The sequence below is a fragment of the Homalodisca vitripennis genome, chromosome 2 (assembly GCF_021130785.1).
Source record: "Homalodisca vitripennis isolate AUS2020 chromosome 2, UT_GWSS_2.1, whole genome shotgun sequence".
In the NCBI taxonomy this organism is placed as follows: Eukaryota; Metazoa; Arthropoda; class Insecta; order Hemiptera; family Cicadellidae; genus Homalodisca; species Homalodisca vitripennis.
In genome coordinates, this window is record NC_060208.1 from 4,293,790 (window position 1) to 4,310,464 (window position 16,675).

The window sequence follows — 16,675 nt, forward strand, 5'->3', positions numbered from 1 at the left end:
CATAGTTCAATTGTTACTAAAATATCCCTACTTCATTTCTAAACTGCATAGAATCACCACCACAATTTATTACTGAAAAGCTAAGACTACGATCAACATTAGGAATTCCTCCACACTTCTCCCGGCCTAACATAAGTTCAATTCAAATTGTTACTGTAAAATATCCCTACTTCCACTTCTAAACTGCATAAACACCACCACAATTTATTACTGAAAAGCTAAGGACATCAACATTAGGATTCCTCCACACTGGCCTAACATAGTTCAATCAATTGGTTACTACAAAAATACCCTACTCTTCCACTTCTAAACTGCATAGAAACACCACCACAATTTATTACTGAAAAGCTAAGGACATCAACATAATAGGATTCCTCCACACTGGCCTAACATAGTTCAATTGTTACTAAAATATCCCAACTTCTACTTCTAACTGCATATAGAACACCACCACAATTTATTTACTGAAAAGCTAAGGACATCAACATTAGGATTCCTCACACACCCGCCCGTCGATTGGCCTAACATAGTTTCAATTGTTACTAAAATATCCCTACTTCCACTTCTAAAACTGCATAGAACACCACCACAATTTATTACTGAAAAGCTAAGGACATCAACATTAGGATTCCTACACTGGCCTAACATAGTTCAATTGTTACTAAATATCCCTACTTCCATTTCTAAAACTGCATAGAACACCACCACAATTTATTACTGAAAAGCTAAGACATCAACATTAGGATTCCTCCACACTGGCCTAACGATAGTTCAATTGTTACTAAAAAATCCCTAACTTCCACTTCTAAACTGCATAGAACACACCACCACAATTTATTTACTGAAAAGCTAAGGACATCAACATTAGGATTCCTCCACACTGGCCTAACATAGTTCAATTGTTACTAAAATATCCCATACTTCCACTTCTAAACACTAGCATAGAACACCACCGACAATTTATTACTGAAAAGCTAAGGACATCAACATTAGGATTCCTACACTGGGCCTAACATAGTTTCAACTTGGTTACTAAAATATCCCTACTTCCATTTCTAAACTGCATAGAACACCACCACAATTTATTACTGAAAAGCTAAGTGCACAGTCAACATTAGGATTCCTCCCACACTGGCCTAACATAGTTCATTGTTACTAAAATATCCCTACTTCCACTTCTAAACTGCATAGAACACCACCACAATTTATTACTGAAAAGCTAAGGACATCAACATTAGGATTCCTACACTGCCTAACATAGTTTCAATTGTTACTAAAATATCCCTACTTCCACTTCTTCTAAACTGCATAGAACACCACCACAATTTATTACTGAAAAAGCTAAGGACATCAACATTAGGATAGGATTCCTCCAACACTGCCTAACATAGTTCAATTGTTTTACTAAAATATCCCTACTTCCACTTCTAAACTGCATAGAACACCACCACAATTTATTACTGAAAAGCTAAGGACATCAACAATTAGGACTCCTACACTGGCCAAACATAGTTCAATTGTTTTTACTAAAAATATCCCTCACTTTCCACTTCTAAACTGCATAGAACACCACCACAATTTATTACTGAAAAGCTAAGGACATCAACATTAAAGGATTCCTCCACACTGGCCTAACATAGTTCAATTGTTACTAAAAAAAAAAAAAAAAAAATCCCTACTTTCCACTTCTAAACTGCATAGAACACCACCACAATTTATTACTGAAAAGCTAAGGACATCAACATTAGGATTCCTCCACACTGGCCTAACATAGTTCAATTGTTACTAAAATTGTTGGAGCTATTCAATTAAATATCATGGAATGTAGGAGAAAAATTCAAGTTATTTCTCAAGTATTTATCAAAACTGTTTCACTCTTTGAGTTCAGGGCCCCCAAAACGCTGTTCTTCAAACTTAAATCTAAAATTAATCAGGAAATTGTTTAGAATATAATTTTTTTTAAATTTGTCTATGGTTTTTCTGTTTTCCAACAGGAAGTTGTGTGTGGAACCACAGATAGTGGTTATAAGCTAACTGCCAGTAGCTTATAAATTGTGTGTGGAAGTCTGTTGCTGAAAGTTTGAAGTTGCTAGTAGGTTACCGCTCCAGTGGTTAATTGGCGTTGTATCGGTAGCAATTACGATAACGAGAAGTTTTATTACACAGACAGCAGTTCAGCATTGTAACAGCCAGCTGCTACTGTGTTCATACTTCATTGATTGTTATACTCAGTACTGGTAGAAACTGTGTATTTATGTCTTAATTGAGCAACAAGTTATACTGAGTAACAGTTATAGTAACTAGATAGCAGTAACTATTCTGAATACTCTTGCTTAGTTCAGTCATTAAGTTTTTTTGTATATAACTTTTGTCATAGAGAAAATATTGTTTGCAAACTTAAAAAAATTATTGTTTAATGGACCTTGCTAACATGTTAATACAGCACACTATAAATTCATTTTGTTATAAAATTATTGTTGACTTATTCTACAGTGACATGATATTTTGAACAAGTTGTGGAGGTACAGGATAAAATATATCTGATTACATGGAAATATTGTTAAATAAAAGAGGTTTTATATACTGCTGTCAAACAATCCAATGGTCACTTGCTTTTACAGTGACATGTTTCCAAGTCTGTTAATTCTTTCACCATCGTCCTGTATACAGCATGTGCACGAGTGTGTGGTGTGTGTGAACTGATATTCATTTACTTGTTTATTTTGTTTCTGTCTTGTTGAATATTTTAACTTTATGACAAAGCCATCCACCACTACGGTTACTAAGGTCTGACGATGAAGTTTGGAAACACTTTGAAAAATGTCACAGTAAAAACATATGACCATTGGGTTGTTTAACAGTAAGATATATAGAACCTGATTTCTATGCATTACTAACAATCCTTAGCTATCCACAATTAATTATAAAATAAACATTACAAATTATTAATTTGGGGTGGCAGAAACTATTGTGTAATGCCTGGAGTAGAAATAAACATAGCGATTGTAATGAACATGCAGTACGATCATTGCTTTTTGTAATTCTAGAAATATTGCATACTTCAAAGCTACTAAATATATAGAACTTGAAACTACTGCATCTTTAATTACAATGCATTTACTGTATTAAAAAAAAGTCTAACTTCAAATTTTTTATTTATTCAGATGAAAAATTTATGAGGATATAAATATTTTCAGAATGGCGTCCAACGGTTCGGAAGAAGAAGAAATTTGCAGAAATTGGCGATTATCGTAGCCGAAAACAACTACCAGAAGTGACAAAACATAAAAAAAGAGGGAATAGAAAAGTTGTGTGGGATGTTCCAATGATCAACCATGTTCCGGTGCGCACCACACAGCGCCGATGTGCCCTCTGCAGCACCAAGCAGAAGCCGAGAAGATCTAACATGGAGTGCGTTGTTTGCAAAGTTGCTCTGTGTCTTAGCTGTTTCGCTCCCTATCACATTCTTTGAAATCTAAACATAATTATTGTAAACTACCATCATACCACCAGTTTAAGGTTGGTTTAGAATCTTTAAAAATTCACTTATGATAGTTCTCTTATTTCAATTTTTTGCGTAGTTACAGACTTGTTATATATTTTCTTTTATGACTGTTAAAGTTTAAATCCATATTATCATAATTGTTAAGTATTGTTTTAAATTCTTTATATAAAACGTAAAGTTAATTGTTGTTGTTCATTTGGATTGTTCAGATTGGATTTACTTTTATTAGACACAGTTAAAACAGAACTTTTGTACTCTAGCAAACTTCTATGCTTTAGTACAAAAGTGATTTGATACTTTTACCTGTGATTTACTGTAAGAAAAAAAAATATTGTATTTTGACACTGTGTTTGTATCGTATAAAATTTATGATATAAGTTTTTGTCTGATGTTTTTATATACCCTATAGCACAAGGTGGCTTATTCCAACCAAAGACACTTAGGGAATGAAAATTAGTTCATACTCACCAAAGGGAAAATGTGTCAGGTGGAGGGGGGGGGTTAGTCACATTGACAGAACCCTAATCGTCCTGTGTTATTATTGAAATGTTATTGCTAGTCACTAAATTACAAATAGATATCAGTAATAAAAGGCTGTTACTTTGCTTTATTCATACAATATTCACATATTTATTTAATTACTTTATTTTATGTGTTTAAAGTTTATTATTTGTTAACTACCCATGGTGTACTTGCAGAAACACATGTTTATGAATAAAATAAATGCTTAAAAGATTAAAATATTTTTTTAATTTCATTATTTTAGCATACTAGCAGTTACCTATGACTTCACGTGCAATTTTGTAGGCGTTGCATGTGTATGAGCACTTCTGGTTCGAGCGAGTTATATTTATGACACCAATGATAAGTTTGACACCATGGTCAAGAAATGATATCAAAAATGGATATCTATGGCCTTTGTAATTTACTTCAAAGTGTATTTTGTGTGCAATCGTTGATTTTACCTTGTTTCCCCAGTCAAGAAAAAAAAAAAAATATATACACAGGTCTAAGAAGCCTACTCATATCAAAAGACAAATAAGATGGGTTTTATTAACAGCCTTTAAATTTATAGTAAAAGTTAGATAGTAACTTTGTCTTTGGTATCTCCATTACAGCACTGACCTAGGACTGCATACTTAATGTATGATAAAATTTACAGAGTATATTTTATTAAAACTTTTAATTTTCTTATCAGGATATTTTCTTACTCTGTGCTCAACATCGATTGCAGAAAAGGTAGAAGAACTATTACTCCTATCAGTCCTTTTCTGTGCTTTCAAGCTTACTGTATGCTTTCAAGACTAATGTAAAGAAATTGAAAATAGTGGTTAAATTAATTAACAATTTCTGGACGAATCACAGGCACTGCCCGACTGGCGTACTATGTCTCATTTCACTGGCGTATGAGATTAGTTCGGTGGATTCTACTGGTTCTGCATTGTGCTGTTATCTCTGGGAATGAATCACAGGCACTGCCCGACTGGCGTACTATGTCTCATTTCACTGGCGTATGAGATTAGTTCGGTGGATTCTACTGGTTCTGCATTGTGCTGTTATCTCTGGGAATGAATCACAGGCACTGCCCGGCTGGCGTACTATGTCTCATTTCACTGGCGTATGAGATTAGTTCGGTGGATTCTACTGGTTCTGCATTGTGCTGTTATCTCTGGGAATGAATCACAGGCACTGCCCGGCTGGCGTACTATGTCTCATTTCACTGGCGTATGAGATTAGTTCGGTGGATTCTACTGGTTCTGCATTGTGCTGTTATCTCTGGGAATGAATCACAGGCACTGCCCGGACTGGCGTACTATGTCTCATTTCACTGGCGTATGAGATTAGTTCGGTGGATTCTACTGGTTGTGCATTGTGCTGTTATCTCTGGGAATGAATCACAGGCACTGCCCGGCTGGCGTACTATGTCTCATTTCACTGGCGTATGAGATTAGTTCGGTGGATTCTACTGGTTCTGCATTGTGCTGTTATCTCTGGGAATGAATCACAGGCACTGCCCGACTGGCGTACTATGTCTCATTTCACTGGCGTATGAGATTAGTTCGGTGGATTCTACTGGTTGTGCATTGTGCTGTTATCTCTGGGAATGAATCACAGGCACTGCCCGGCTGGCGTACTATGTCTCATTTCACTGGCGTATGAGATTAGTTCGGTGGATTCTACTGGTTGTGCATTGTGCTGTTATCTCTGGGAATGAATCACAGGCACTGCCCGGCTGGCGTACTATGTCTCATTTCACTGGCGTATGAGATTAGTTCGGTGGATTCTACTGGTTGTGCATTGTGCTGTTATCTCTGGGAATGAATCACAGGCACTGCCCGACTGGCGTACTATGTCTCATTTCACTGGCGTATGAGATTAGTTCGGTGGATTCTACTGGTTGTGCATTGTGCTGTTATCTCTGGGAATGAATCACAGGCACTGCCCGGCTGGCGTACTATGTCTCATTTCACTGGCGTATGAGATTAGTTCGGTGGATTCTACTGGTTCTGCATTGTGCTGTTATCTCTGGGAATGAATCACAGGCACTGCCCGACTGGCGTACTATGTCTCATTTCACTGGCGTATGAGATTAGTTCGGTGGATTCTACTGGTTCTGCATTGTGCTGTTATCTCTGGGAATGAATCACAGGCACTGCCCGACTGGCGTACTATGTCTCATTTCACTGGCGTATGAGATTAGTTCGGTGGATTCTACTGGTTGTGCATTGTGCTGTTATCTCTGGGAATGAATCACAGGCACTGCCCGACTGGCGTACTATGTCTCATTTCACTGGCGTATGAGATTAGTTCGGTGGATTCTACTGGTTCTGCATTGTGCTGTTATCTCTGGAATGAATCACAGGCACTGCCCGACTGGCGTACTATGTCTCATTTCACTGGCGTATGAGATTAGTTCGGTGGATTCTACTGGTTCTGCATTGTGCTGTTATCTCTGGGAATGAATCACAGGCACTGCCCGACTGGCGTACTATGTCTCATTTCACTGGCGTATGAGATTAGTTCGGTGGATTCTACTGGTTGTGCATTGTGCTGTTATCTCTGGGAATGAATCACAGGCACTGCCCGACTGGCGTACTATGTCTCATTTCACTGGCGTATGAGATTAGTTCGGTGGATTCTACTGGTTGTGCATTGTGCTGTTATCTCTGGGAATGAATCACAGGCACTGCCCGGCTGGCGTACTATGTCTCATTTCACTGGAGTATGAGATTAGTTCGGTGGATTCTACTGGTTCTGCATTGTGCTGTTATCTCTGGGAATGAATCACAGGCACTGCCCCGACTGGCGTACTATGTCTCATTTCACTGGCGTATGAGATTAGTTCGGTGGATTCTACTGGTTCTGCATTGTGCTGTTATCTCTGGGAATGAATCACAGGCACTGCCCGACTGGCGTACTATGTCTCATTTCACTGGCGTATGAGATTAGTTCGGTGGATTCTACTGGTTGTGCATTGTGCTGTTATCTCTGGGAATGAATCACAGGCACTGCCCGACTGGCGTACTATGTCTCATTTCACTGGCGTATGAGATTAGTTCGGTGGATTCTACTGGTTCTGCATTGTGCTGTTATCTCTGGGAATGAATCACAGGCACTGCCCGACTGGCGTACTATGTCTCATTTCACTGGCGTATGAGATTAGTTCGGTGGATTCTACTGGTTGTGCATTGTGCTGTTATCTCTGGGAATGAATCACAGGCACTGCCCGACTGGCGTACTATGTCTCATTTCACTGGCGTATGAGATTAGTTCGGTGGATTCTACTGGTTCTGCATTGTGCTGTTATCTCTGGGAATGAATCACAGGCACTGCCCGACTGGCGTACTATGTCTCATTTCACTGGCGTATGAGATTAGTTCGGTGGATTCTACTGGTTCTGCATTGTGCTGTTATCTCTGGGAATGAATCACAGGCACTGCCCGACTGGCGTACTATGTCTCATTTCACTGGCGTATGAGATTAGTTCGGTGGATTCTACTGGTTGTGCATTGTGCTGTTATCTCTGGGAATGAATCACAGGCACTGCCCGACTGGCGTACTATGTCTCATTTCACTGGCGTATGAGATTAGTTCGGTGGATTCTACTGGTTCTGCATTGTGCTGTTATCTCTGGGAATGAATCACAGGCACTGCCCGACTGGCGTACTATGTCTCATTTCACTGGCGTATGAGATTAGTTCGGTGGATTCTACTGGTTCTGCATTGTGCTGTTATCTCTGGGAATGAATCACAGGCACTGCCCGACTGGCGTACTATGTCTCATTTCACTGGCGTATGAGATTAGTTCGGTGGATTCTACTGGTTCTGCATTGTGCTGTTATCTCTGGAATGAATCACAGGCACTCTGGCGTACTATGTCTCATTTCACTGGCGTATGAGATTAGTTCGGTGGATTCTATGCATTGTGCTGATCTGGAATGAATCACAGGCACTGCCCGACTGGCGTACTATGTCTCATTTCACTGGCGTATGAGATTAGTTCGGTGGATTCTACTGGTTCTGCATTGTGCTGTTATCTCTGGGAATGAATCACAGGCACTGCCCGACTGGCGTACTATGTCTCATTTCACTGGCGTATGAGATTAGTTCGGTGGATTCTACTGGTTCTGCATTGTGCTGTTATCTCTGGGAATGAATCACAGGCACTGCCCGACTGGCGTACTATGTCTCATTTCACTGGCGTATGAGATTAGTTCGGTGGATTCTACTGGTTCTGCATTGTGCTGTTATCTCTGGGAATGAATCACAGGCACTGCCCGACTGGCGTACTATGTCTCATTTCACTGGCGTATGAGATTAGTTCGGTGGATTCTACTGGTTCTGCATTGTGCTGTTATCTCTGGGAATGAATCACAGGCACTGCCCGGCTGGCGTACTATGTCTCATTTCACTGGCGTATGAGATTAGTTCGGTGGATTCTACTGGTTCTGCATTGTGCTGTTATCTCTGGGAATGAATCACAGGCACTGCCCGACTGGCGTACTATGTCTCATTTCACTGGCGTATGAGATTAGTTCGGTGGATTCTACTGGTTCTGCATTGTGCTGTTATCTCTGGGAATGAATCACAGGCACTGCCCGACTGGCGTACTATGTCTCATTTCACTGGCGTATGAGATTAGTTCGGTGGATTCTACTGGTTCTGCATTGTGCTGTTATCTCTGGGAATGAATCACAGGCACTGCCCGGACTGGCGTACTATGTCTCATTTCACTGGCGTATGAGATTAGTTCGGTGGATTCTACTGGTTCTGCATTGTGCTGTTATCTCTGGGAATGAATCACAGGCACTGCCCGGCTGGCGTACTATGTCTCATTTCACTGGCGTATGAGATTAGTTCGGTGGATTCTACTGGTTGTGCATTGTGCTGTTATCTCTGGGAATGAATCACAGGCACTGCCCGACTGGCGTACTATGTCTCATTTCACTGGCGTATGAGATTAGTTCGGTGGATTCTACTGGTTCTGCATTGTGCTGTTATCTCTGGGAATGAATCACAGGCACTGCCCGACTGGCGTACTATGTCTCATTTCACTGGCGTATGAGATTAGTTCGGTGGATTCTACTGGTTCTGCATTGTGCTGTTATCTCTGGGAATGAATCACAGGCACTGCCCGACTGGCGTACTATGTCTCATTTCACTGGCGTATGAGATTAGTTCGGTGGATTCTACTGGTTCTGCATTGTGCTGTTATCTCTGGGAATGAATCACAGGCACTGCCCGACTGGCGTACTATGTCTCATTTCACTGGCGTATGAGATTAGTTCGGTGGATTCTACTGGTTCTGCATTGTGCTGTTATCTCTGGGAATGAATCACAGGCACTGCCCGAATGGCGTACTATGTCTCATTTCACTGGCGTATGAGATTAGTTCGGTGGATTCTACTGGTTCTGCATTGTGCTGTTATCTCTGGGAATGAATCACAGGCACTGCCCGACTGGCGTACTATGTCTCATTTCACTGGCGTATGAGATTAGTTCGGTGGATTCTACTGGTTGTGCATTGTGCTGTTATCTCTGGGAATAGTTTGAACTATTTGAAACAATATTGCAGCAATTTTTTCGCAGTACATTTACTGGTTTGTTGACGAGCAATAAAAGTTCCAGCTGAGTGAATTGTCTGCTGATGTAAACAAACTAGTCGAGCCACTGTGAATCGAGTTCTTTGTAATGTTATTATTGTTTTCGATGCAATACAAAATTGTTTTAGTATTTAATGTATAGTAAATTTTAATGTAAAGTGCAATTAAATAATGTAATTAGTTTTAGTCCTTATTTTCTCATGAAAATACGTTACTTTTAATACTTTGGGTTGATTGCTAGGTTATGGTGTTGAAACAATGCGTGTATTATTCATTTAGTACTTTTTATTTTTGTGATGGCTGCAAGTACAAGTGAATTACAAATTAAAGACATTAGTGATATATTAGATGACATTTAACATCCAGTGATAAAGAGACCGATTTGCCTCCTCCACCTAATCTAGGCCTAGATAGACCTAACAATAACGATTTATATACATTTTATTTTTTACAGTTTATTGGAATGGAAATAATGTTACAAAACAAAAGAAATGAGTTAAGTTACACATATTCAATAAAACAAATATGATTTCATGCACCAACAGCTTTAAAATATACATCAAACTTGGGATTTTGGTTTATAAACATCAACAAAATATTTGTTTTCAGTATTATATTGTAAGCTACAAAATGATTGTGTAACAAAAACCATTATTTTATATCTTGTAATACTGTAAATTTAAAGCTTAATCATTTTTTTTTAATAGTGCATTTCCCTTTCTTTTTTTTTAAATAAAGTTTTAGTTAAAAAAATACAACACTGTCCTTTAACTGAACATTTAAACACAATCAGATAGAGTAATTAGCACTTCTCAATGAGTCCTAAAAAGCTTAAACATTTGTTGCAGTTAACAATCTTTACACAGGACAGTGTATTACATGTAACAAACTCTTTCAATTAATAACATTTGTTTGTTTAAGGCAACTTTAGAGATCAAGCTGGGATTTTTCACAACTTTAGAAACTAGTAGGGTGTAGCCAGGAGGGACTTGCAAAATACAAACAGGCCTGTATGTTAACCAGCTACCCTGAGAATGTCCATGTACAATCTGTCCAGTAGTTTTTACATAATTGAGTTAAACACACACCACACAGAGATAACATTAGTGGTTTATTGTAATATATATATATATATATATATATATATATATATATATATATATATAATATATTTGTGTGTAAGTTGGTCAGTATCAAAAGAGTAGAAAAGATTTGTATTTTAATTTGAAAAAAAAATCTGTGTGTGTGTTATTTAAAGGTAATTTTGTGTAAGGATTTGTAAGTGTGGCAGTTATTTTTTATACTGTGCAACAAAATGGTGGTCATGCTTTTGTTGATATGGGTTCATTTTGAAATAAACACATAGACTTATAACAATTAAGAGAGTGATGCAAGAGAGCCGTGTTTCAGGGACTCCATCCAAGCATGTATGTCACTGCGGACGCCAGTATTCCCGTCACTTCACGCTTGTCCGACATATGAGGTACGAGTGTGGCAAGACCGTGGCAGACCTGGCTTGCAGCTTGTGTGACGCCAAGTTCAAACGCAACGACAATCTCACGCTGCACTACCGGCTAAAACACAACTGGAAGGTTGGCAGTAGTGTCCCACGGGTTGGCAGCAGTGTTGTAGAGTTACCACTGAGCATGTCGACTTTAGATGTGACAAAACTCTACAAGTGAGTTAACATCCTACAGTGTCATGTTTTACTCAGTGTTCTCATCGAAAGTGTGTCTTCTGAGACTTTTGTTTGATTATTTTCAATATTGACTGGTAATAAACAAAATATTAGTTTTACATTTTTTTGTATGATTTTAAGTATTCATTAAAATAATATATTCTTTTGTGATTTATCATTTTATTCCTTTACCACATGGACCTGACATTTCATATAATTCTGCGTTGTACGTTCAGCAAACACATGTGACCTGTAGCATTTTTGACTATGTTTGATTATAACAGAAGTTTTGACCAATTTCTGATCGCTTCTTTGCTTAATAATGTATGATGTATAAGTGTAGTGAAGTCTCGTGAAGGAATCCTACAAATGATTGAAATAATTAAATTAAATGCTTATTGATAATTATCTAGCCTGTGTCCAGAAACCTGGTGTTCGTGTGATCCAACACATCAAGTTTTTTTAAATATGAATTGGAGTTCAGCACAGACTAAAATCCTATGTCTGTGGTCAGAACACTGTATTACTTTAATGTAGACTTAACGTTGTACTGATTCTCAACTTCATTCTGTGTGATGAGATTCTCCCACAAGTTTTGACCTGCAGAAACAGATAGAATAAGACTGAAACATGTATTTCAAACAAGAACGAATTTTATAACTCACAATAGTCACCATAAACATTAAATTATGCCCTAATTTCTTAAACAGCTTAATAAACACACAACAAATAGTTACTATTGCACTCATCAAGGTAACAATCATCTCTATATTGGAAAATGCGTGTATAATCAGTACTTGTACCCCAAGACGATGTTCTCAGTATGCTGTAACCTGTGACATTATACAGAAAAGTATTAACATGTTACTATTGTCGTTTTGGTAGAATGTGCAGTGAACGGAACACTGCGAAGAGATGCGAGTTCCAGCCATGTCTGCCGCTGTGGCAAGAGTTACGTCCACTCCTTCACCCTGACCAGACATCAGCGCTACGAGTGCGGGAACCAAACCAGTAACTTCATCTGTGACATATGCGGTGCTCGGTTCAAGAGGAATGACAAGCTCACCACTCACTACCACCTCAAGCACAAAGTTAAGACCGTTGTTTGATTGGTTGTCTTCTAATTCAGTAGTCACCATCACACAAATTATTTTGAAATAAATTGAACAGCTTGTACAATCCATTACGATAGTATAATTATTCAGACAGTGTGTTACCGTATGAACAGCTTGTACAATCCATTACGATAGTATAATTATTCAGACAGTGTGTTGCCGTATGAACAGCTTGTACAATCCATTACGATAGTATAATTATTCAGACAGTGTGTTGCCGTATGAGGAATTGTTGGATTTACATGTTCACTGGGATAAAAGTTTCATTCTACATCTTTTGCTTACGGTATGAAATTTCGAGACTTAACTAATAGTTTCATTTGTGCTTAAAAAACTTTGGGAAAATACTTTCTGTTCTTACAAATTGAAAGATTACAGAGAGGAAAAGGAAACTTAAAAATTATTTTTATATGATAAAACCTATTTTTGGGAACACTACAAATTCATGAAGTGTGTGCTCCCAACTTATATTTGTAAATAGCAACCTATTTTAATACATATTGAAAAGCTGAACATTTCAATCTTGTTAGTTGATCAAAAATGTAATTTTTTATATATAAAAGTCTATAACTTCTGTTTGAAATTAGAAAAGAAGTAAAGTAGTAAAAGATCCTCAGTATTGCAAGCACATACTATACAATTTATTGTAATCTTAACTCATTGCAAACAAGAATACGGTAAGAGCAATAATTATACAAGCACAACAACTGAACGTGTGATAGGCCCTATCATTTCATAACTTTTGCAGTACAGATAATCATGTTTCTTATGTAATCCTTCAAAAACTTGTTTGCCCAATCAATGATTTTCTTGATTATCAATCTAATGGTTTATGGTTCAATCAGTCATCTGACTAGTTGTCCTACCAAATCTAAAAGTATTAACCTGTCAGTTAAATTACTAGTTGTATAACTGAACATTCAATCTTACACTTGATATTCCAACCAGGAAATAATTGATTGTTCATACAGTAATTTGATTGATTTTACAATAATTAGTCATGTTCAATATTGATGACTGATCCACTTGACTTTAACCAGTTGTCAACTTTTTGTTAACTCACTAAGTTGTACGGTTCATTGCTGAATTAGTTGTCAGGTTATTTGAACGTTTAGTTGTTATTTTTATCTAATTAATTTGCTTTAGTTCTCATTGTTCAATTGGTGGATTATTCTCTAACTTGATATGTTACCAAAAAAAGTATAAATATAGTTATAGCTTATATTCAGTTTCGATCAAAATATGAAAACACTTTTACACAACATAATATGTCATTTTATTTTGTTTGTGGATCAGTGCAAAATTTTCTGTAAAAAAGATTAGCGTTAAGTGCACAAGAAGTAAGGGCGAGTGAGCAGACCGGCACAGGCTTACCTCAGTACACAGTTACCGTTAGTCTAGTCACTCCATGACCATAACAGAAACTAGCGACACAAAGATCACTGTGCCTTCGGCTCAACAGTAACTGACTTGTCACTGCTAGCAGTAACCGATCCCTGACTCCCTGCCTGCTTACAGACAATACTGCTGGCAGTGGTACGCAATTTCTTTCCATGGATTCATCCAGATGCTTTCAATTGGATCACTGATTGTAATCATATTTGTTATTAATCTTTTATTTATAAGTAATATGACATGTGGCCTTTAATACAATATCAATTCAATGTATTTTGGCTGTTACATTTTGGCCTGTATTTATTAGGCTTAGATTTAATTTGTGAAAGCTATTATATTAGATGGGAGATATTATACTTATTATGTAATAGAAATGTATGATCATATTTTTTTACCAAAAAAATATGTTTAATTTGTTGTAGTTTATCACCAACATGTTTTGTAATATACTGTAATAAATGTCATTTATTAAAAAAATATTATTAAAATTTGTTACCTGTTTTATTTTGTGTCTTTTGTGTACTCAGTCCTTGGATGGCATTATGACAATGATAACTTAGTCACACAAATGAAGTTCAACGGATGTCTGTATAAGTGCTTGGTTTTCATGAATAGAGTTTTCAAAAGGTTAAGAAAGGTAAAGGTAAAGAATGCCTTATTTCACCAGAGGTGTTCTCATTATCTCATCAGGTGCACAATTGCACATTCAGGTGCAAGATTGCAGGAGTCAAGTCTATGACAGTCAGATTCCAGATGCTCACTAAAAGGATTGTGAACTGGAGCTAAACTCAAACTTTCACATAGACTGTTACTGATCAGGTAAATGGACTTTTAAGAATACACACAAATTACCAACACTTGGTTTCCTGGACTTTAAAAAAATATATATATTCCAATTTTTCACAAATAATTTATATTTTATAATAAATATATTTGTAAACTTACATTTAAAATTAGTATTTTTCATAAAAATATGTTATGCACCAATTTAATTAATTTAAAATAAAAGGGAAATGACATATTTGGAAAAATGTTTTAACATTATAATTTTTGGAGATAATTTGATAAAAATTAGTTGATATGTAAGTGCCTATTATTACTAAGATCACTCAGTATTGAGTCGCAGTGAAGGTATTAATCTTGGTTTCTGGTCATGAAATTTTATTTTGTACTTCTTGAGCAATGTTCCCAAATATTAAAGTAACAAAGTTTGATTTATTTTTGTTGTTTTTTATAAGCCGTTTTTAGTACAGACAATGTTGGTATATAATTTTGAAGAGAAGTTAAAGGGAATTATAAATCTTGCTAATAAATAACAGATGTGTCTTTTTCTAATAATTGCAGAAAATGGTAAATCACTTGTGTTCAATATATCTGAAAATTCCTCAACATTTATGACAGTCATATTGGTACATTTTCTGGCCGTAAATCAGTTGATACGAGTTAGATATATTTGAAAGATTATTAGATAGAGGTTTATTTTTTAACATATTTAAAATACTTTATTTTGTTTTGTTTTTTTTTTTTTGCAACCAGAGGAAAGATGTATCTGAAGAGTCCTTGTATTAATGATGGATTCCCGAGGCATTCCACAATGGCATAATAATTATGTAATCATGAAATGTTTTAGGATTTTAACAACATTGCTAACGGCAACAATTCAGTTTGCAGGGAGAAATTGTATCGCTGCGACTGTGGCCGTGTGTATGCACAAAACGCTTCTCTCTGGCGTCATCAGAAGTTCGAATGCAACAAGGAGTGTCAGTTCGCCTGCCATATTTGTGGAAAGAAGTTTCGTCAGAAAGGAAGCCGGAAAGTACACATGGTTCATCTCCATGGAGTTGTTTTTAATTGAAATAGTTTTAGTTTATCTAGTGTTTTAACATTAGCAATCAACTGTGATACTATTTTAAAATAATAAACTAGTCCCGAGTTCTTGGAGTTTATTTTTACACATTTTCTGTAATGGTTTTGTAATCTAGGTATTAATTTACTATAAATCCTTCTATGAAGGTTACTATCAAATAGTTGTTAAAATTATTCAGACACGTGTTAGTAATAATAATAGTGTTCCAAGCATACGTGTATACATCAGGTTATAATAATAAAGACTCGTTAACGGATAAATAATGGCTTACAAATGAGTTAACGTTGTGTAATAATAATGAAATGAAACATTATTTTATTAAAGGCAAAGTTAGGACTATAGTAGTATAAAGTAAGAATTACCATTTAACCTAAAAATAATTAGATTAATATATTTACATAAAGTCATTCAAAGCCCACAGCCTAACTAGTGATTTTACTCACTTATATTTTATTTTATGTATATTTATCAGTGTCCCGGTGAGGATGTTTATTAACAAAATAACATATTCAGTGTTTAAATAAAAAAATAAATTTATTACAACAAATTTTTGAATATTTTCTTTACTTAAAAAATACCTAATTTTGAAATAGTTTGTGTGAGCCATTGCAGTGTTATCTGAATGGCTGCAAACTTTGTTGTGTTAAAAGCTGTTCTTTAAAATTTGCAATTTAAATTTTTCCATTATAGTGGTATAGAAAGAAGAACATTACATATTTCACACCTCATATAACTTGTTATGAATGATCTAGTAAATAACATCTATGTTGTGCTCAGGGGAACGAGGTAAACTGGTGGTTCCGACGTACAAGTGTCAACGCTGTGCTCGAAGCTACACGTGGCGCCAAACGCTCTTGCGCCACATCAAATACGAGTGTACCACTGCGCCAATGTTCCCCTGTGCCGTCTGCAGTCTTAGATTCAAACAACGCGGACATCTTTTACGTCACATGAAAAAACTACACCCTTTTCAGATCAACCTCTACTATAACCTCCACAAACTGTAGACTA

General features: G+C 36.7%; 1 protein-coding gene across 2 annotated transcripts in view; it reads left to right on the forward strand.

The window, feature by feature from the left end:
• Positions 1 to 15,732, forward strand: part of LOC124356080 — a 61,261-nt gene extending 45,529 nt beyond the window's left edge. The window contains exons 2-4 of one of the 2 annotated variants that reach the window (XM_046807244.1): positions 3,198 to 3,411; positions 11,020 to 11,287; positions 12,173 to 15,732. In XM_046807244.1, the coding sequence (XP_046663200.1) occupies positions 3,336 to 3,411; positions 11,020 to 11,287; positions 12,173 to 12,302 (474 nt within the window). In that variant the 5' untranslated portion in view covers positions 3,198 to 3,335 and the 3' untranslated portion in view covers positions 12,303 to 15,732. Of the gene's footprint in view, positions 1 to 3,197; positions 3,520 to 11,019; positions 11,288 to 12,172 lie in introns of those variants that run through there. The other variant, XR_006921791.1, reaches the window with a different exon arrangement.
• Positions 15,733 to 16,675: the final 943 nt, after the last annotated feature.